Source organism: Lycorma delicatula, chromosome 5 (assembly GCF_047948215.1).
Source record: "Lycorma delicatula isolate Av1 chromosome 5, ASM4794821v1, whole genome shotgun sequence".
Classification (NCBI taxonomy): Eukaryota; Metazoa; Arthropoda; class Insecta; order Hemiptera; family Fulgoridae; genus Lycorma; species Lycorma delicatula.
This window is the reverse complement of record NC_134459.1, coordinates 94,958,618-94,981,202: the sequence shown is the minus strand read 5'-3', so window position 1 is coordinate 94,981,202 and position 22,585 is coordinate 94,958,618. Positions and strand designations below refer to the sequence as shown.

Here is a 22,585-nt window from a genome sequence, read left to right as displayed (position 1 = left end):
ACCATTGATGTAACACTTATTGGATTAATAACTGTGGGGTATATATGAAATCATTAGTATGTGAACAAAAGGTAACTAGAAAAGAAGAATTAATGACAAGAATTTTCAACTCAGTTGAAATTGCACAAAATAATCCTTAATTATTACATTAAGTAGAGGATTCCTACATCAAGCAGAATGTTATGTAAACAGTAAAGGAGGACACTTAAAATAATTATTTAAATAGTAAATTTATAATATATTAAAAAAAAGATTTTTCAGTAATTTCTTTTGTTTCTAGATATTTTCCAACTTTGAAATTATTCCTGTTTTGATTTGAAATTTTAATGAAGTATTTTTCTCTTGTTTTTCAATCCTTTTTTTATTTTAATAAAAGTCAAATTTACATGTTAAGTTGATGTTACAAAGATATCTCTCAGGATTGGATTTTATGTATTTTGTTGCCAAATTTTATTTTTTCACTGGTAGATTAATGAAGTAGATATGCGTCAAACTGAAAAAATGTATTTTGCAACAGAGTATAGTTCCTGAAGCCTGTTTTACTCAATTTTTCAGGTTAAAAATATGAAACAATCAAATTTATCCTTTTAATTTAATTGAATATATTTATCTTTTCATTTCTTTAAAATATAAAACATGAACTGGAAATGAATAATTAATTACATTAATTTTGGGACTCATCCAGACATGATTTAAAAATATTGCTTATGTGATTAAAAAATCAAATTTTATTAATAAAATAATGATGTTGGGTAAAATTAATAAAAATAAAATGACACATAGCTCGTTTTTGCCAAAAGAATTGGACTTTAATTATGAAATTGTAATAAGTAATCATATACTTATAAACATAACATCAATAAACATAGTGTAACTGGAAAACTGTTGCATTACTGACATATTCTGTAATAATAAAAATTAGCAATGAACAAATGTCATTAACTTAGAAAAATAAACTACAATAATTCTTATCATTGATTTATGAACATCCTCTATAAATCAGCCTTTTCTGATTTATGAACATCTTCATACTTATCATTAAATAATTAAAACTTACATTTTTAGTTTGTTATAGAAAAAAGGCCACAATAATATTCCAGTATAAAAAAGAGTTAATTACAATATAATCAATTACATCCAAATTTCATGCAGTTAATATTATTCTGCATGTTTTATTCTTATAAACTAGACATAAAGCTAAACAAAAAATGTATAAGATCAACTGACTTTTAAACAAAGACTTTTAATGAACAACCAGAATATTATTAATAATAGTTATTCAATGACCTTAATCACACATTATATTTTGTACAAAGATGAACTCGTGAATTAAAGTACACATATATACATACAGTTTATTCTTGGCATAATCTACAATGGTGTATCAGAAAATACAGAGGTAACACTTTGTTACTAGAAATTAAATAATACGGAGCATCACAAATTTGTAATAACCAGTTTGGAAAGATCCTGCTTCGATAAATTTGCCTGGTTTGTAGTAACTGAACCAACGTTTATGAATGCACAAAGGCGACGAGTATAACAACACTATACGACAGAGAAAGAAACGAGAGCGAGTCGCAGGCAACCACACATCGTGAAAGTCTGTCCTGTACTATACAAGAGAGAGAGAGAGAGAGAGAAAGAGAAACAAGAGCGAATCACAAGCAACCACATCGTGGAAGTCTGATCTGGACTGAAGAAAAAGGTGGCGTGATGAGAAGAGGGGGAAACAAACTAGACTGTAAACAGAAGAGAGTGTGTGTGTTGAAGACAAGAGGTAGTGTGCAAGTATTAGTCTGAGAAAGAAACAGCCAGGTTGGGAACGATAAGAGAAGTTTGTGAACGAAAGACATAACAACAATTATTTTTAAGCAACCAGACCATTAAAGGAATTACGTAAGACTGATAACATAATTTCTGAATACGAAAAGTTGAGGAATGACATCATGGCTAACAAAGAAAATTATTCTTGCAGGAACTATGACAATATTAAAATTGAAAATAACAAAAAACAGTTAAGACTAATATGTTAAGACTAAACAGCAATAAATAATGCGTGATAGAAATACGCTGACAATATTAAGATGACGCAACAGTCAGCCAGACTGGAGCCGAGAGAGTTGATAATGAAAACAACAACCTATTCTAAAAGTACACATATGATAAGCCCTACGAAAGTGCAAAATAAATTTACCAAGCCTGTAATACCTCCAAGACTCAACCATAACCTTGAATTTATTGGATTAAAAGCTACTTTACGCATTGGCGTAAACAAATGGTATAGAGATAAACATCTTTGAACATAATACTTATTTGTTAAACTTTAACTGTTAAGTACGTTTCTTGGATACCAATTCTAAATCTTAGATTCTTCAAAGATATGATGAAATATCTCTGCATAACACATCGGACCAGATGTATTATGCAGTTTGGTTGTTTGTGTTTTAATTTTAGATATATACAAGTGTCCCAGGAGTTCTGCTAAACTTCATAGGCATATTTCTTTCATTAAAATAATGAAAAAAATTTATTTAAACGTGGGTCCAAAAATGCTTCATTAGCAAGTTACAGCTAGTGAAAGATTTCACCCCGATTTCTGCTCCTCTGCTGAAGCTGTACTGAATTTCTGGGAAGGTAAATTAAGGGGTGAATTTAGTGGTTTCTTATGGTTTTTGACCTGGAATTTTTTTAAAAATGGCTCCTAGAACTGTATCATTATTTTTTTTACGAAATATGGTGTAAAAACAAAAAATTGAGTTGAAAAACATTTTTTACTTTAAAATTTTTTAAAGTTTAAAAGTTTTAAATTTTTTTTACTTTAGCATATAACTGTGTTAAATTGTCAATAAACAAATAAAACTTTTTGTTTAAACTGATAGAAAATTTAATTCTGAGAAAATTAATGTAAATAGAGTCGAGAAAAATCAATACTGAAAGAAAATAATGTTTTCTTTAATGAAGAACAATATGTACCAATATGGAAAATACTGAGTATAATTTTGGACTAAAACAAATAGCCTTCTATTGGATAAAATTATAAAAATATACCAAATAAAATAGCATAGTTTATTCTTGCATAACATCAGCTGTTCAAAATGTCTGCCATCAACTTGAAAACACGTTTCAGCACAGCAAGTTTCAGATGAGATAGATAGCATTTTCTGACATTCTTGAGTTGCTTTCGATTTCTTCAATAGTCCACGTGATTCTTTGGAAGAGTGCATTTGCATTTCTGATTTTTGTACATATACTTAAAGCTTTCATACGTGCCCATAAAAAGAAATCCAAGTAATTTACATCAGGTGATCTAGCTGGCTGTAATTGAGATCCACCTTGGCCAATCCAGTGGTTAGGAAATGTTTCATTCAGATAATGAATAACAGGACCATAAAAATGGGCTGGTGCACCATCAGGCAAAGTTATAAAATTAAAAAAAAAAATAATAGTTTACCATTAATTATAATTATTTCACAAATACAATTATATTTCTGTTCCAAAGCTTCTTTCTTATTTTTATTCTTTTTTTTAATTTCTTTTCTGTGCCATTTTTTCCTACTTACATTGTGTTGTAATCTTTTATAGTTTATGTTTTTTCTTTCCACAGATAAAACTCGCTAGTGTAGATATTGGAAGAGATGCAAGTTTTATGTTGCCAGATACAGAATTTGAAGGTTGCATTTTTACTGTTACTCGTGGTGATTATTCACCAATTTTAGTAGCTGTATGTGATAACCTTTCTAAAGCTAAGGTTAGTTATAATTTACATTTACTTTTAGTTAATAATCTGTATTTTTTATAATTAATACTGCATTGTATTGTAAACTGTTGATCATTTAAAACTTAGTGAAACAAATACAGTATATTCATTTATACATTTTTGGCATTTTCAAATTTGAAAGATTTATGGTATTCTCAATTCATTTCTGTGCTGCAAAATCATATTTTTTAAGCATGACTATAATAGAGTTGTACTTCCTTTTCTTTCTTCACTGACACTTAACGTTTTATAAAAGTTATTCAACAATAAGGAGTATTAAGATTTTTAATTCCTTGCTTAATTACATTAAATGTATAAACTTAAAACAGTTTAAAAGGTTTTTAGAAGGAATTAATACTGATGGGACTGTCCTTACATGTCAGAATTTTAAAATCTATCTCGTGTCCAACTGTAAACCTACAATAAAAATAATTTTTGTTACTTATTAATGGATTTACATGATTAGTATTGTATGCTTTGTAGTTGAATTCATTAATTTTATGTCTGTTGTTATTGTACTTGTAATGTTTTATATATGTGATATAATTTTGGTTTACTGCAGATTTGTGTGATGTTAAAAATAAATTAATTTATATTGAAAATATTTACAAACCTTTTTCCTACTCAAAATATGTGCTTTGACTTGCATTTATTTATTATGATTTTTATATCTATCTGCCTGTAAATGACCTTTCCTGCCAAAACCTTTGTATATGATTTTTTGACTCAAACCATAACCAATTATAAATTATCAGCAATAAATAATTATCTAAAAATCTATATTCTTCCACTATAATACTATTTCTTCCACACCTTTCTCCTTAAGTATTTAAAAAATTATGTGGGAAGTTCATCTACCACAGTCTGTTTTTAATTCTTCAGCCTTCTATACTTCACATTTTAATATCAGTGGTCCTTTACCCTCTTCAACTACCTCCCATTCCTTTTCTATGTTTAGTTTGTTGCATTTCTCTCTTGTCATATACAGGTACTTTATTCCTTCCAACTTTATTCCTTCTTTCTCCTGGTGTAGGAGAAAGATAACCTCAATTTCTCTCATTTTACCATTTCCAGCATTTCTATGTATGGTATTGGCTCTATTTCCTTCATAAAGCCTACTTCTCCCTTGAAATGTTGAAAAAACATTTATTGTAGCATTTTATGTTCTCATCCAAATCTTCACTGTTCTCATTTTCCTTTTTGCTTTTTTTTATTTGCCTTGGCCAGTTTTTCTCCCACTTTTGCCTATTCCAATTTTTTCAACTTTTCCAAATTCTATCTCTTACCTACCTTCGCTTTCTCTGTGTTGTTTAAAGCTATTCTCATTTACATCATATGTAGCATATAATCACTTTTGATTTCTGTACATGGTAATTCATTGGCTTTCTTAAGAGAATGTATATTCCTGTCTTTTATCAACGAAGATGTTGTCAATCTCAACATACTCCAGTATACCTAGCATGCATCTATACTTAATCAAACTTTTTTATAAATGTTTATACTCTTGAGTGCTTTCATAGTTATCATTGTTTCATCAGATTAGTTTTACTAAAAAAAAATAAATTAAACTTTTTTTTTATACTGGGAAAGTCATCTGTTATTGTATATATCAGTCATTTGATAAATATATCTTGTATATCTCTTCCTTTTATGACTTTTGAACCAAGTGGTGGTTATAAATAATTTTTTCTTTGAACAAAATTCTTCTAACCTATTCCCACTTCCATTCCTTACCCCAAAGTCACATTTTCCTTTTACACTTCCTTTTTCACAGTCTCCAACCACAGCATTCTAGTCTCCTATCAGTGTGTTACAGTAATCCTGATTTTATTACATTTTCAGTATTATCATATTTCAGAGTTCTGAAGATGTTCAGTATCTTCTTTTTCATAATTTGCTATTTGCCATATATACTTATAGTACAACTAAATGTTTTGGTAACATTTCAGTCCTTAATAATATTGTTTTATCATTTGTATAACATGTTTTACTTTATCCCTCTTAATTATTGCCACTCCATTTTTACCATTCTTTCTTTCAGAATAAAATATGGTAACTTCTCAATTTTTCATCTCAACCTGCCCTTCCCACCTTATTTCACTCATTCCTAATATATCCATTTTATTTATCTCTACTTATCTCTTGAAATTCTCTAACTTTCCACTTTGTAACAAAGTTTTGACATTTCAAGTTTCTATAGACAATTAATTGGTCCTTCAACTTCTTTTGTTGTTTCTCCCAGAGGTATCTGAATGAGGAGCTATTTTAACTCCAGAACATTTAACAGAAGAAGCCAGCGTCATAGTATAATGCAAGTAATTATCACTAGAATCTTTAATATAGTAGTTTTCTTTTGCTTTCTGTATTCTAATGCCATTCCTCCACTTTTGGGGGCAGTTTTCCATCCCCAGGTGAATAGACTGCTTTATAACCACCACTCCTCATCTACCCTCTGAGGAGGCATTGACACTTGCAATGGAGGAACTGCTTGTATATACTCTTACTAACAGTTGTGTGTATATATACACACACACACACACACACAAACACAATCATTGCCTCCTCTTTATCAGGGGGGAGGTAAATTTCAGGATTTTTCCTTTGCTGAATCTCAAATTTTAAAGAGGCAATTTCATTGCAGCACTCAACATTTTTTTTGTCATAATTTGTATAAACAAAAATATTAATTCTTTATGTATAATAAAAGTTGCAAGTGAAATTGTCATTCATCTAAATATTTTTTTGTATAATCATCAGGTAGAAAATTAAAAAGAGATGCTTGACCTGGACATGCATTAATTTCCTCTATTTTAGTTACATACCTTGTTTACATTATTTAATGCATTCATATAACTTTAAGAGAAATAACTTTTAAAATTAGTTTTAGATTGCTGTTTACAGTTAATAGTAAAAACTGTTAACTTCACTGTAGTTATTAAAATTATAATTTATCATCTGAATTGTGAATGAATAATTTATTTTTACTAGATTTTTTCCTCTATTGATAGAACCAAAACTAGTAATTGAGGTCATATCTACCATCAATATTATATTGATTTAAAACATATTTAATCAGTAATTTTTTTTTTATTGAATTTTTGTTGATATTATCCAAAAATAGTAATAATAAATGATTATGTTGTTAAAAAATAAATCATAAATCATTTTTACAATCATCATTCACCCTATTGCTGTCAACCGTCGTATATCTCAAAATTATATTAGCCCACTTATATAAAAAGTAAATAAAACAATTATTTTGTAAAAGAATAAAAGACGATGATGATAGAAATTTTTAAAAATCACATTTGGTGCCATATAAGTTTTACTTATAAGGAAGTATTGTAATTGTGAAAAATATCGGTTTTGAGATTTCAATGGAAATATCCATTTTGACCATCCCTGAATCCATTTTGACTAGTTTCAGCATGACATCTGTACATACATACATATGTATGTATCTCACATAACTCAAAATTGATTAGCTTTAGAATGTTGAAATTTGGATTTAGGACTGTTGTAACATCTAGTTGTACATCTCCCCTTTTGATTGCATTCGATTAGACCAAAAGTTTCCAAAAATTTAAATTTCAGTTAATGCTCATATTTTGAGTATAAAAAACTAGACAAACTTCATAAACCATAATTTAAAGTTGATAATGAATCATAAATATGTGTAGGTTTAATTTGAGATACACCATCTATGGCGTATCATACAGCCATCTATGCAAAGACCTATACTATAATTATGGGTGAAGAAAAATTTCATGAATGTAGGCTCTGTGCTCATTGTGATTACATGTTTGATTATTGTTGTCAAACAATTGCAGCCAAAAATGATCAGAATAAGCAGCCTTTAATTTATATATAGGTGTGTATTTTATTGAATTAAATCTTTTTAAAATTCATATTACTCCTCTAGATTATATTTTCTTTTAACATATACCACCTTGTATAGAATATTGAGATAAGACTTATCTTGCCTTAATTTTATCATAGTAGTATTTTTGCAGGATCCTGCATCCTTAGTCATAGATTGAATTCATTTAATTAAGTTCCATATTAAATAAAGATATCAGAAATATTAAAAATATACTGTTACTAAAATAAATCATGCACATGGTATAATGTTCATTACATTATTATAATATTATAATGAAAACTGTCTATTAATTTATTATATGAGTGCTGCTGTAATACAAACCTAATAACCACGTAACAGAATATTTAAAAAACAAAAATAGTAATAATAAAATAAATAATTGTGTGAAATTTATAAAATTGAATGTAATAGTTGTGATGATATTTATATAGGAAAAACAAATATATCCTTTAAAACTAGATTCTTGAACATTATAAAAATTACAAAAATAATAAAGTAAGTTTATCTAATATGGCAGACCATCTAATAAAGAATAGATATTATATTTCTGATATTAACACAAATGTAGAAATATTATAAATTAATTGTAAGGGTGAAAAAAAAATATATATTAGAAAAACATTACATTTATAAATTCAAACAAAATTCCAATTTAATACTTCATCAGACGTATTTGAGGGAGATAGCATTATAAAAACAGAAACAGATAGCAGCACTCTTATAATAAATTAATAAGCAGTTTTCATTATAATATGAGAGTAATATAGTGAACATTACACCATGGGCGTAGTTTATTTTTAATATCTATTTAATATGCAATTTAATAAAATGAATTCAATCATGACTGAGGATTTGGAATCCCATGAAAGTACTACATGATAAAAGGTAAGATATGTCTTATCTCAATGTTTTGTACTAGCTTGTTTATGTTAATAATAATATAATTTATATACATATTAATTTCTTTTATATTTTATTCTGTTTTATATACATTCTACATAACTAGAATGTTGTTGTTTGTACTTAAGAAACTAAAATTTTTTTGTCTTGATGACAGTTATTTCTTGCCATTGCTTTGTGTTTTAGTTTGGTTTTGGCAAAATGAGGTAATTTACAAACGTTTTAACTTCTTTTTTATTATTATTATTTTTTTTTTTTGTAGGAACACGCTGCTAATTGCTTTGAAAGACATATGATAGATAGATATATTGAAAGTTTTACTACTGGGAAGTTAGAAGAACATAAAGATGGATCTCGTTACTGGATTAAAGATAAAGGACCAGTTATAGAAACGTAATTTATTACTTACAGAATTTATTATAATTATGCTTTTGTCTTTCTTAATTCATTATATAGCTTGAAGTGTTTTTTGTAACTTTTGTGTGTGTAATGTCTTTGTCTTCTCATTTCATATGAAAGGTTCTCAGTTTTAATCCTGATGAAGCTTGGCATTTTAATATGCTAAAAAAAGGTTTTCTCTCACTGTTAACTTTGCATTATCCTGTGATTACTAAGAAAATGTAAATAATTTCAATCAGGATTGTTGTCCATAAAATTAAAATTTTTGTCCAGGAAACAAGTTGCAAAAGTTTGTGACAATGTGAAAGGTATGTTCTTAAACCGAAGATTTCCTAGAGAAGTCACTTGTAATGCTTAAACTGTTTTTGTTGGAATGTGCATCAAGCACTGTCATGCAGAAACAGAATATCATTGAATCATGTCTTGTGTCTGTTCTAAATAGCATGTCAAAGTTTTTAAAAGTTTCATAGTATTTACTGGCATTTGCAGTACTAGATCCATAATCAAGGATCTCAATAAGCAATATTCTTTTGTTGTCCTAGAAAACTGTAGTCATAAGCTGTCAGAACATTCTTGCTAAAACTTGAGCCTTGTAGATGATGAATGCTGTCACTGCATCAATTACTGCTTTCTTTTAACCTTAATGTGTGGTATCAAAGTCTTATTGGCAGTCCCAGTGTGGTTAGGCAGTTAATTTTCTTTAATTTGGTGGCACTGCAAAAATGATTTGATTGCATTAAGACATTTTCCTTGTGTCAATCTGTCAACATTTTTGGCACCTGGTGCACAACTTTCTATAACTTAGTTTTTCCATTAAACTTCTTTAAAATACAAGTATAAATTGTTTGGAAATTCATTTGATAATTTTGAAATTAAATTGTCTGTTTTTGCAAATTCCTTTATTCACTTTTTCCAACAAACCATTCGTGATACTACAGTTTATTATGAACATTTGTTCCTTTTTTGAAACAAATAATACCATTTTCAAACCTTACTTTTACACACAGTGTTTGTTTCATAAACATTACAAATTTCTTTGTAGATTTTAGCAGAGAATTTTTTTTTACATTAAGAAACAAATTGATGTTTGAACCTCATACTCATGAATCGTGCCAGCACCATTCATGTTAGCACTTGCTTCAGTTAGGTTATGCACAACAACTAGCACAAATATAACTCTACTATTGTTGCCAGTCGATGACTACTGTACAGATAAATGTACTACACAAGTGCTGTTTCCAAGGTATAAATCAGTTTATAAATTAAAGTTGTAATAACATTTATAAAAAAGCGTATTTATGATTATATTTATTTTTTTTTAAGTTGGAGAAACTCGAAAACCATACAAGATGGCATATAATGTATTATTTGTGTAAACATAAATGAAGATTAGATTGTGGAAAACTGAAACTGAATCTTTGACACGAAACTATATTTTTTGAGAAATCTTAAGCATAACCCTTTTAGTTCCTCTAAAACTAATTTTTTACAATCTTCAATACCTTCCTAACTTCCTCTCAAATGACAATTTTGTTGAGAAAAGTTTTGACTCTGTGCTCTCTGACCTTAATTTTTACTTCTGCATTGCTTGTATCTTTCCTGATTTAAAATTTAATTATTTTGCATTTGTTCTTGTTGCAATCCATGAAATGCAAGTAAGTTTTCAGCTGATTATTTGATAGAGCCTGTTACCCTATTCATGCTGATTATATGATCTTTCACCCATTGATAAATACTTATCACCAAATACATCTTGTAGTTAACTGTATACAAGGCTAGTAGTGCCCAGTTTCATTAGTCTGGTAATATTGCTAATTTTTTGCCATGATATTGAAAGCTAAACTACAATTTTATCAGTTAGTAACTCATTAATTCTTTACGACTTAAATGTAGTCCGGTCAATAGGGGAATTTTTTTTGGCAAAAAATTAGTAGAGTTTAGGAAACTACGTGGGGTGGTAGATTAGGGTAAGTATAACTTTTTTATATACAACTGGATAAAATGGCAGCCATTCAAATGTGGTGAAAATTGGTTTTCAGTTTTTTAGGCCAAGGTAAACTTCCTAGGCGAAAAAGTTCTCAATAAAAGTTGTGGGCATTTGCGTTACCTATAATTTAAGCCAGTGTTTCTCAACCTGTCGGGTGCGCTCCCTTAGGAGGGTGTGATAACACCAAAACATGAGCATATCGAAAAGAAAATATTATTAAAAAAATTTATTAATTTACCAAAAGGAAAGCAAAACAAAATACATTCTGACTTAATAACTAATAAAAAAATACACATTGATATAATACACTAATTTTAGGATTGTATCAGCACTGCACAATGTAATAATTAACTTATTAATGCTATATAAAGCAACTTTAATAATTATTAGTGACTCCCTTGGATCAGTCTTGCAGAGCAAAGTTTCTTTTTCTGTATTTAGCTGAGATCTATATTTTGTCTTTAAAGAGCCACCACAGAAAATACAGTTTTGCAAAGGTAGGATGTTGAAAATGGTAATAGTATAGAAAATGCTCGTTTTCAGTACAGAAAACTCATCATCCATCTTTGCCCAAAATTCAAATCTTATGATTTCAACACTAGCTGTAAAGTGTATGAAGATGTCTTTAGTAGTTGAGATTCTATCGGGAATATTTTGAAATAGATCCCTAATCCACTCGTAACTTGATAATACTTAGAAGAAAATACTTTTTAAATTCTTTGCCAGCATGGCTAAATGATTTTCAGTGGTTTTGAAAACAACTTTCTTCACCTGTTCATCCGTGTAAGTTTTTAGACATTCATCCACATTTCAAAACATTTCTAGGCTATATTGCTTTAGATTTCTGCTTCATAATTCCATTTTTCTATAAAAAACATTAACTCTATCACTCATATCCATCATATCTGTATTTGCTCCTTGGAGTTGAAGATTTAAGGTATTTAATTTTTCTACTATGTTGACCAAGTAGCTCAATTCCATCACCAATAAACCATCTCAAACTTTTCTTGGTTGGTTTTTCTCTTCTAGAAAAATGGCTATGTCATCTCTTAATTCATAAACATGTTGCAAAAATTTCCCACATGATAACCATCTTGCCTTGCAATAAAATAGTAACGCTGAATATACTGCACCCGTGTCTTTACAAAGTGCAGAAAAGATTCTTGATTTTAGGGATCACATTTTTATATAATTTACTTTGGTTACAGCCGATGTTAGCACAATATTCAGACCAGGACTCATATTTTTGGAAGCCAGAGCTTCTCTGTGGATCATGTAGTGTGTCCAAACACACTGTGGATATTTTTGTTTCACAAGTGCTTATATACTTAGGAATTTCTCAGACATTGAACAAGCACCGTCAGTGCAAATTCCGATGCAATTTTTCCACTCCATGTTTGCTTCGTTTATGAAATCATTTGATAGCAAATAATGCGAGTGCTGTTTCGCTTTGAGTTCTATTGGTTTGCAGAAAAGTAGTAATTCTACTGCTGACATACCATCACAAAATCGAACATAGGCATTGAAATGAACTTCTTTATTGCTACCTGTTGCCTCATCAACTGAACTGAAAAGAATTTGTTATGCAGCGTCCTGAAAAAAAAGCTGCAATTCGACAGGCAACAGTATCATGTGATAGAGGTATTAACTGACAATCTCAACTGTAGCTGGCAAAATAAGCTAATGACATGAGGTTTTTTACATCTGGCTATTTATATGAAACTTTGTAAGAGGCAATACTTAGCTAGACCTAGGCTTACACTTCATTTACATTCATACATATCAGTCTCATTCATCCTCTGAAGTAATTTCTTATGGTGGTTCCAGAGGCTAAACAGAAAAAAATGAGATCACTCACTGGCTTGTGTAATAACACAAGTTCAAAGACCAATCTTATCATAAGTTCCTGAAGATCTAGATTCTTGAGAATCTGCAGCAGGAATTTCTTATTACATAGCTTATAATGGAGAAAGAAAAAACTATTTGATCTGGCTAGTTAAGCTTTGTAACAAGTGACAATTCAGTTTGATATCAAAATGTAATGAGAACCCATTTCATTTGTAGTCATAGGTATTAATCATTACCAATAACCCCATTTTTTTCCTGGAGTTGTGGTTTTGAATTCTACTCATACACAAGAAAATCTATTCATTACTTTGGACATCAATGTAACCTTTAAACTTGTAAAACTTGCTGCTCCTCTGTCACTTTGTTCAGACTCCATATTAACATTTCTAATTATTTTTATACCCACTAACTTTGTGAGAATTTGCTGTGTTACATGAATATCCATTTTACATAAAACTTTAATATTTTACGATCTATATAAAACCATCGAGAAGCCTCTACATTACGCTTATGCTGTTTTTTTTCTTTCTTTTTTTTCAGTTATATTGGTTTTATAGAGAATTATCGAGATCCAGCTGGTCAGCGGGCGGAATTTGAAGGATTTGTTGCAATGGTCAATAAAGAAATGTCTAAGAAGTTTACTGACCTAGTATCCTTAGCTGAAGGAATATTAATGAAACTTCCTTGGCCTTCCAGTTTTGAAAAAGATACATTTCTAAAACCTGATTTCACATCTTTAGATGTTCTTACATTTGCTAGTTCCGATATACCTGCTGGTATCAATATACCAAACTGTAAGTTTTTTGTTTGGTTTATTGCTTTTTCCTTTTTTTATTTCTAAACAAGACAATATCTATTAGTTCAAAAAATAAAAAATAAACTTTTCAGGATTTAATTAAAATTTTTATTTTAAAATTCCTTAATGAAGCGTTAAAATCACATTAGGCAAGAAGATATTAATTTTAGAAAGGAATGATATGTACAAAATTAATTGATTATTATTTGTTGTTTTATAAATTTGAATTTTATATTCAAAGTGTAATAAGTTTGATTATTTATCACATTTCAGAAGTGTTGTTATTTTATGATTAGCTATTTTTTTTTTATCTCATCCTGATGCAGAGATTATTTGTGTTTCACAGTGCCTCTGTTCCATCTGGAGTGCAAGTAGCAGGAATAATTCTCGTAAAGTCAATACCATACTATTCTACTGAATCCTTGAATGAACAATGTGTAAATGAAGGCATGAAAAAACAAAACAAAAAGAAATGCCAAAGTTGTGAAATTCACAAAGTGGAATATAAAATGGAAGAGGCTTAAAAATTATTTGCGATATAGAAGAATAAGAAATGAAAAACATAAACATGCATCATGAAAAAATGAAATAAAATAACTATTTGTCAGTAACTAAATTTCAAAATTTATCATCCATCTTGGATTGATAAATGTTTTATAGAAAAATGATTATACGAGTGTATACACACACACACACACACATGTGCTTTCCAAAGATTCTTCTAAACTATTATGCTGTAGCTTGTTTATAATACTACCATTGAAGGAGGCTGCATAGGACCACAAAAGAACTGAAAATACATTTCCATTTACCGAGAAAGTCAGTCACTTATATTTGGTTTGTAAAAACATATGTACAACTTAAATATTAAAATTTAGTTTTTTACATTCAGATTTATTTTAATTGTCATATTTGTAACCTTTTATTAATATGTTTGAGATAAATTTTCTAACAATTTTATTTAATACTTAATATTTTGTACTTACACCAAAAATGTAGTTTTACTTAAAAAGGATTGTAAAATTAAATATAGTTAATAATTTTTTATTGTTTAATTTCTTTATTTACATAATTATCCATTTTTTTAGGCAAGCTAAAAGTTTTGTACAGACTTCTGTTCAGTCTTAACTATTCTTCATTATTATTTTATTTAATGTCTGCATTAATATCCACAATAAACTTCTTTTTAATTCATAATTATGTTTTAATTACTTAGTAATTACATAATTTTGGAATAATTACGTTTCTTAATTATTTAAGAAATAATTTCTTCGAGTGACAAAAAATTGCTTCATAATTATGATTTAATACATAATTGAGTTGGTGACTGCATTTGTTTTAAGTTAAATAATAGTATACAATTTTTAATCATATATTTTTTTTTTTTTTTTTTTAATATTAACTCTTCTTAGTTCATTATGTTTTTACTTAATCCTTTTTGGTTAGCGTCCCATAAGTTAGGCCAAAACTAGAATCAGTGTTCATTTATTTACAATATATATATTTATTTATTTTGAAGTTTATGAATCTAATCTCTTTTCAACTTTTGTTTTAGAATCAATATTTTTGAACCATAAATATAAATTATTTCAATTTTAGTGAACTGATAGTTTCAGATAGTTTTTATTTTTTTTATTCTTTTTTGTTTTTTTCTGAACATCAGATGATGACATTCGTCAGTCTGAAGGTTTCAAGAATGTATCTCTTGGCAATGTTATTCCTGCTAAACATATGCAAAGAACATTTAATTTTCTATCATTAAGTGACCAGGGAATTTTATTAAAATATTATATAGCGGCATATGAGGTAAAAAAAATAACGTAATAGTTTATAGTATTTATGAATATTGTATGTAAGAAAGTGGTGTAGTGGTTTTGCATGTGTAAAAAGGGTTAATAGTAATTTTTATATTTAATATGAAATAACTAACGGATCAGTTTTATGTAATTTTTTTTAATATTGACAGAACCAAGTTATATGCGTTCTTTCTCTTTTAATTCCTTGATAATATTAAATACCGGGTACACTTGGTTTTTAAAATCATAAAAAATAATGTTATTATTTAATAACATAAATATTGTTTTATTTTATACCATTCATTAGAAACATATGAGTTTCATTTCTTATGATCTTTTATTATCTGTCTTAGAAACTATATAAGTGGCTGGACTAGATTCTAATTTATATGAACATGCTTAGTTATAAAGTAATAGCACTGGTAAATTTTGGGTATTTCTATGTTAACTGGAGACCACTCAATTTTTGCTATTTTCAGTCTGCATTTTGTATGTTAATTATTCTATTTGGTTAAAATATCACATTTTTTATTAACAAGTTGTATATAATATATATATTTAATGTTAATTAGACAAGATTAGTGAGTGTTAAGTTATGTTGGTATCGTATGAAGTTCAATAACAGAATCATTAGTACCTTTTTATGTTGAGTACTGTTTACCTTTCTTAGCTTCATTCTTTTATCACATGTTGACGCGTTTCAGAACCACTCTGTTGTCAAAACTTATATACTGGTATTTTTTAATTTCTATTTATCTTTATATAGTGTTTAGTCAACGCCCCTCCCTATAGTTGATGTCATACCTTATTCTACTTGTTTATTTGTTATTAATGGTTATACTTACATTTTCGTTTTATTTATCTATTTCCTGTTTTCAATAAATTGAGGTTCTTGAAAAGGACATCCACTTGATTGTTGATCTTTTGATATCAAGCAGATGTCCTTTTCAAGAATCTGGTAAAAGAATAAAGCTAAGAAAGGTAAACAAGTACTCAACATAGAAACTATAATGATCTTAGCAGAAACGATAATAGTATTTATTTTAGTAACAATAATTGGTTATGTTACCTAACCTAACTTTGACCTAAATGTAATTAAAATCACTTAAACAAAGTTATTTACGAAGTAAATCATGTACATTGCCAACGGTGTTGAACCACATAACCAACTTTGTTCTATTGGCCTTTCATCTGGAGGTCTCGAATTCGAATCCCGGTCAGGCATGGCATTTTCACGCACGCTACAAATCATTCATCTCATCCTCTGAAGCAATGCCTAACAGTAGACCCAGAGGTTAAACAAAAAAAACTTTTTTTTTGTCAATTCTACATTAAGGCACTGATTTTTATTAAGCAATTAAGAACATTGTTTAGTCATATTTTAGCTATATTCTTTATTTTATGTAAATGTCGAATACATGTTTTATATGTTAATGATTATAATGTATAGCTAGCTGTTCACATGAATGATATGTTAAATATTTAAAGAATTACTAACTTCAATAATACAGTTTAGACATAATATAATCAGCTGGTAACTAAGCCAACAACATAATAACAAATTTGTTTACATTTACATAAAGAACTACAGTAAATATGTTTATATTAAAATAAAGAGGAGAGGAAATATATGGGACTGAACAAATGAAAAACAGCAAAAGTCCGTAATTAAAAATTCATATGGTCTACATGTTAACATAGACATAACAAATTTATTTATGTTATTACATAAAGAAAAAATTCTGCTCATTTTTATAAAAAAATACATATACATTTATGATTTGTTTTTTTTTTTTTTGCATTCAGACTGATAATATTTTGTAATGCAAAATACTGCTGCAATCATAATGAACTATTTTGAACATTATTGTGTTAGTTTTTAATATCTCTATAATGTAACATAGCTATATTTAAATAAAAAAATTGTCAAATCAAAACATTTTATATGAATCAACTCTTGACATTTTGCTTATTTGTTGCCTTGTTATTACCTTTAGTTTAGTACGTACCTATCTGGATTATGATTCTGTATTTGCAATATGACTTTTTTTTACTTCACTATTAGATTTTTCATTTTAATTTATGTCTGCTCTTAGATAGTGACAGATCAGTTTTATTCATAGTTAAGTTCAATTCATTATAAAGTAAATTTAGTAGAGAATTAGGTATGGGATGAAGATCAAATTGTTTATGACCACTGATCAATAGGTATCATGAAAGGAGAAAGTAAAACAAATTACCTCATTGCTGGTTATTTTGACTGTTTATAGTGGTTTTAAAATTATTAATCATCTGGTAATGTAAAAATTATTCCTCTCTACTGTTTTATGTGTAACTAACATTGTTATCTAAAACATGAATTCACTGGATCACAACATGGTGACATTTTAAAATTGTTAAACATTATGCATCTTCTGAAATTATTTTTTTGAAAGGATTTCTTAGAGCTATGTACACACCTTCTTTCCAGTAGTTATTGGTAACAATGCTGTTAACAGTGACTGTCGTAATAAGACTAGGATATGCCTTAGATATGTAACTGAATGATATACTATAATTTATCATTTGGTCCTTCTGAAATAATATTTTCATTATTTTTAAGTAAGCTGTTTATTATTTATGGATTGAAAAATGAATTCATATCATGTAAGGCATATTGGAATAATTACTTAACATACAGTTATTTCACTTCTCTATCCAAGCATATCTTAGACAGAACTTTGTGCACATATAGTAATTATTGTATAATTATTTTATATCCACCAAGTGAATTATTAGCCTATAACAAATTACTGACTGAGAAAGGAAATGATTCTTAACTACTCACTCACAGTCTGTTGACTCTGGAGGTTCCATAACTAAAGTAACTCTTGAGAGTTGATATTGTATGACTACTGGGTTTTAATTTCATCTCTTGCAAATTAGAAATTTCCATAAAGTAATTTTGTTTATAGGAGAGTTCACAGTTTCAGCTTAACTACAACTAGATAAATAAGCCACTCTGATAGATGTATACATGTATATTAAGTATACGCAGAAGTTTTTCATTATGCTGATAGATTGATAATCTTATCTTCATTACATTTCTCTCCTTCATGAAGATTTCAGGTTCTGGTAGTTAATGTTACATATAATTATTATCCTTATTTGGATAATATCTTCACTATTGCTCTGATAATAACAAAAAACAATAATTGTAACACTTTAGGTATATAGCTTTTGTATATGGAGAGTCTACAGTGAGGTTGATACTCCTTAAAACTTCCGCAGATGTAGAGGATAATTTAGTAGTCCACATTGTGAGTTAGTGGCTTCTATAAGGGATCAGCAATTCCTAGTATTGCATCCAGACTGGAATAAGAAAAAAAGATTCATAATATAGAGCAACTGATATTAAGAAGCTGGATTAAGTGGTAAAAGGACTCGTGCTACATGAGTGCTAGGGCCCTTGTAAGGAAAATGGTTTGGGAAGGTTACATTTTAAAAATATTCGGAAGTCCCTGCATCAAAGAAAAGTGTATATATATATATATAATGTCAAAATAAATTTCAGAATAATCATTTTGAGATCGGTCTAAAGAAAGTTTTCTTGGTTTTATTAAAAAAGTTAGTGTAACCATTTATTTATTAATTTATTTCAATATTGTCAAAGTTTGATAGATAAATTTCACAAAATTGGCCGAAGAGTCCTTGAGGACTGTTAGGATTGTGTTCTCTAGATGTATTCTGAAAATAACATTCCTTAATACTAATCAAGATTGAAAGGAGATGTAGAAAAAAGTAACATACAGAGTTTTTGTGTATAATAGTTGAGTGATCAGGGTGCTCAGTTATGCTGCTGTGTTTGGTTAAAAGTATGAAGAATTTTGAATTTAATGCTGTAATATAAATTATTATTGAACAGTTTTTTAAATGCATTTCAGTTTATGTATTTTTTATAATTATGATCATGTAAGAATGTTTGTAAACACTTATTAATGTAAGAGATATTACATTTTTCTTACCGTTCTTAAAAAAATAGCCTGATACTATTACAGTTTACTATCTATGACCAAGATGGTTTATTTAGAGAAACATATATCCTGATCACAAATATATCTCCTTAATTCTTACCAAGTACCGATTTTTATCATGACTGATTCTAAAACTGTATTTAATAAAATGCAATGAAACTGTTGATCATAAGGAAAAAAAACCTGTAAACTAGGGGTTACTGAACTGCCAGTCAAACAATCCTTGGCTAAATTTAATCTTTTCTGGCGTTGATTTGATGAGATTATTTAAATTATTATATAAAGCAGTAGGATGAGTCAATGTGATTACCACATTAAGTTTTTAATTAACAATATAATATTTATTTATTTTTTTGTTATTAGATGATGAAATACGTCAGTCTGAAGGTTTTAAGAATGTATCACTTGGTAATGTAATACCTGCAAGTTACAAACAAACAAAATTGCCATTTTTATCACAAGAAGACCAAGATTTGTTAATTAAATATCTTGTACCAGCATTTGAGGTAAATTTATGATAGATTTACAGTTTTTACTTGAGATATTTGTGAATTACACAAAAGATTACTTGTTTGATATTTTGTTTAATATTATCATTAAATTACTTTCTATCTTCATGATATCTTTTCCTCAGTTACATAGCTAAAAAAAGCACCTTAAATGTGTGAATAAATTAATGAACTTACATGTTGAGAGCAAAGAACTATTGAACAGTTTAGTAAAATCCTATCATAACATTTTTCATTGATGTGAAGAAATTATAACTGGATAATGTTAGAAATGTTAAAAAATTTCTTTGCTTCATAAACTACTGAATTACAATGTTCATTAAAAAGAATTTGGGAAATAGATATTAGTAACTGAAATGAAACTTAGTATTCAGTCATAATATAAGCTATGAGCTACCTTAATAAAAAAGAATTTAACTGAAAAATTATAATGTTTCTTCTTATAAAATTGATTTAATTCACTGGTAGTGATTATTCCATGTTAATGTTCTTTAACTGTGCAGTGAATGGAGTCAAACATAATAATGATTTGGTATTTTGTTCACCTCAGTAAAATATACACTGACCCATAAATATGATTTTTTTTCTTCTCTACAACATTTTTCATCCGTGGAACCATCTGTTATAACAAAGTTGTTGAACTGATTAAATTCTAAATTTGTCAAATTCTAGAAAATTAAAAAAATAACTTTCAAAAATTTCTAAAAGTATGGTTTACAAAGAGAAAGAAATTTAAAATGATAATTTAGCAATTGGAAAATTATTACTATTGTCTTTCATCCAAAAATATGTTTAATTTTAAGGAGATTATACAACAGTACTGCATAGTTGTTTTTTTTAAAGTAACTACAGTCTAGATTTACATAATTGCAGGATAGGCTTACAACTTTGGAAATCATGAATTTTTTGAAAGAAAGTTTAAAATATACATACATAAGTGTGTGTGAGTGTGTATGTGTATATATATACACATTTTGTTTACAAACAAGAGATTGCCAACTTTTTAAATTTATAAGTGTATCTATGTGTCTATACGTAATGAGCATCCTGCAAAGCTAGATGAATAAGATTTGTTTGATTTATTTGCTTTAATAGACTGACATTAAGTAGTAATAAACATGAAACTTGAACACCCATTAACTAAATATTGCATTGTGTATCTTAATCATATATACCGAGCCATGTTGCATGGCAAGCACTACTGCTGCCTCCACTAGTTGCTGAACATAAAATGATAAATAATAATGATAATATTAACATAACATAATTATGATAAATGACTGTTTTGAACAGATTGAGGTATGTTCATCAATTGCTTTACATTATCTGTCAGTTTTTTTGTACCACTTCATAATCATAGACATATAAAAACCATCCAAGATATAAGCATTATTATATAAGTTATTGCTTTCTAAGAGTGTAAATGGTATTTAGACAGGCCCTGCAGGTGAACAGAGTTATTGAATAGCTGAATATCATCTTTATTTTGGTAGCTTGGTATGCTGATATACAACAGAATATTCAGCTCAGCAGCTAACTGGAAAGCATTCACTCTTCCTTTTTTTAAGTCATGGAACTTGTTATTCTTGAGAGTAACTGTCGTGCAACAATTAGAAATGACTAGTATCACCTACAACCAGTTGGCTTTGCCATTTTAAAATACATATAGAGTTAAAATTTACTACTGAAAGAGAGTTTTACTGTATTTAATTCAATTAAATGTTGACTGATATTATTTTTTTTTATGATACACTACATCATAAAAGAAATAATAACTAACTAGGAAAAAGTCAGGCATATGGCCGCCATGAAAATGTTATATGGTTTGTTTCATTACACATGATTTTGTTAAACGTTAACTGTAACTAAATGTTTGCTAACTGTAACTAAATAACATTCATGAATTTAGCATACTAACAACAAAAAGCATCTAAATCCTGATCATTTTTAGCTGTTGCTAGAGTTGTGATTTTTTAACACTGCTGTAACTCCAATGTTTTCCTTTTTTATTCCCAAAACACTAATATAATTTTAGATAAACTGGTCATATAAAGAAGTATAAATCGTTTGAACAAATTAATTGTTTGTACACTATGTGCAGTCACCTGGTGCACCCTGTGATCTGCTCTGCACCAATAGCAGCTAAAATAAAAATGTGAGCACACACATTAAAAAACCACACAAAGCCACTCACCATCCTTTTTTATGGGAAAGAAGAGACTTATTTTTAAATTAAAACTGCTCCTATTTTTTATATAAAATGTTAAAATTATTTCTTTTAATTAATAGTTATTGTCATTTAAAAAAGTGATTTTTAAAAGTAATGCTTGTTGTATCAACAGCATAATAATCAAAGATACAAGGAGGGTAATTCATGTAATAAAGACATATTTTTATATTATATGTCTCTTTTTTATAATGTGTTATATTTCATTAATATAATCGCAAATCATTTTTAATTAATAAATATAATTAAATTTTACATAATTTCAGGTTCAAGTAGGATTACATGAACTGCTAGGTCATGGAAGTGGCAAACTGTTCCAGAAATCAAAAAATGGGAAATATAATTTTGATGTAGAAAATGTCATAAATCCACTTACCAATGAAAAGGTATGTTTTTGTACAGTCTGCATATTTTTCTGTATGGCTTCTGTTTGTTGCAATATCTTGGTTTCTTTACAGTTCTATATT

The 22,585-nt window shown here is 28.2% G+C and overlaps 1 protein-coding gene across 2 annotated transcripts in view; it reads left to right on the top strand.

Annotated features, from left to right (window-relative positions):
* Positions 1-22,585, top strand: part of DppIII (dipeptidyl peptidase 3) — a 63,857-nt gene that overhangs the window by 21,275 nt on the left and 19,997 nt on the right. For both annotated transcript variants that reach the window (XM_075366689.1, XM_075366690.1), the window contains exons 6-10: positions 3,608-3,751; positions 8,806-8,936; positions 13,318-13,571; positions 19,746-19,888; positions 22,385-22,504. In XM_075366689.1, coding sequence (XP_075222804.1) covers positions 3,608-3,751; positions 8,806-8,936; positions 13,318-13,571; positions 19,746-19,888; positions 22,385-22,504 — 792 coding nt within the window. The remainder of the gene's footprint in view (positions 1-3,607; positions 3,752-8,805; positions 8,937-13,317; positions 13,572-19,745; positions 19,889-22,384; positions 22,505-22,585) is intronic.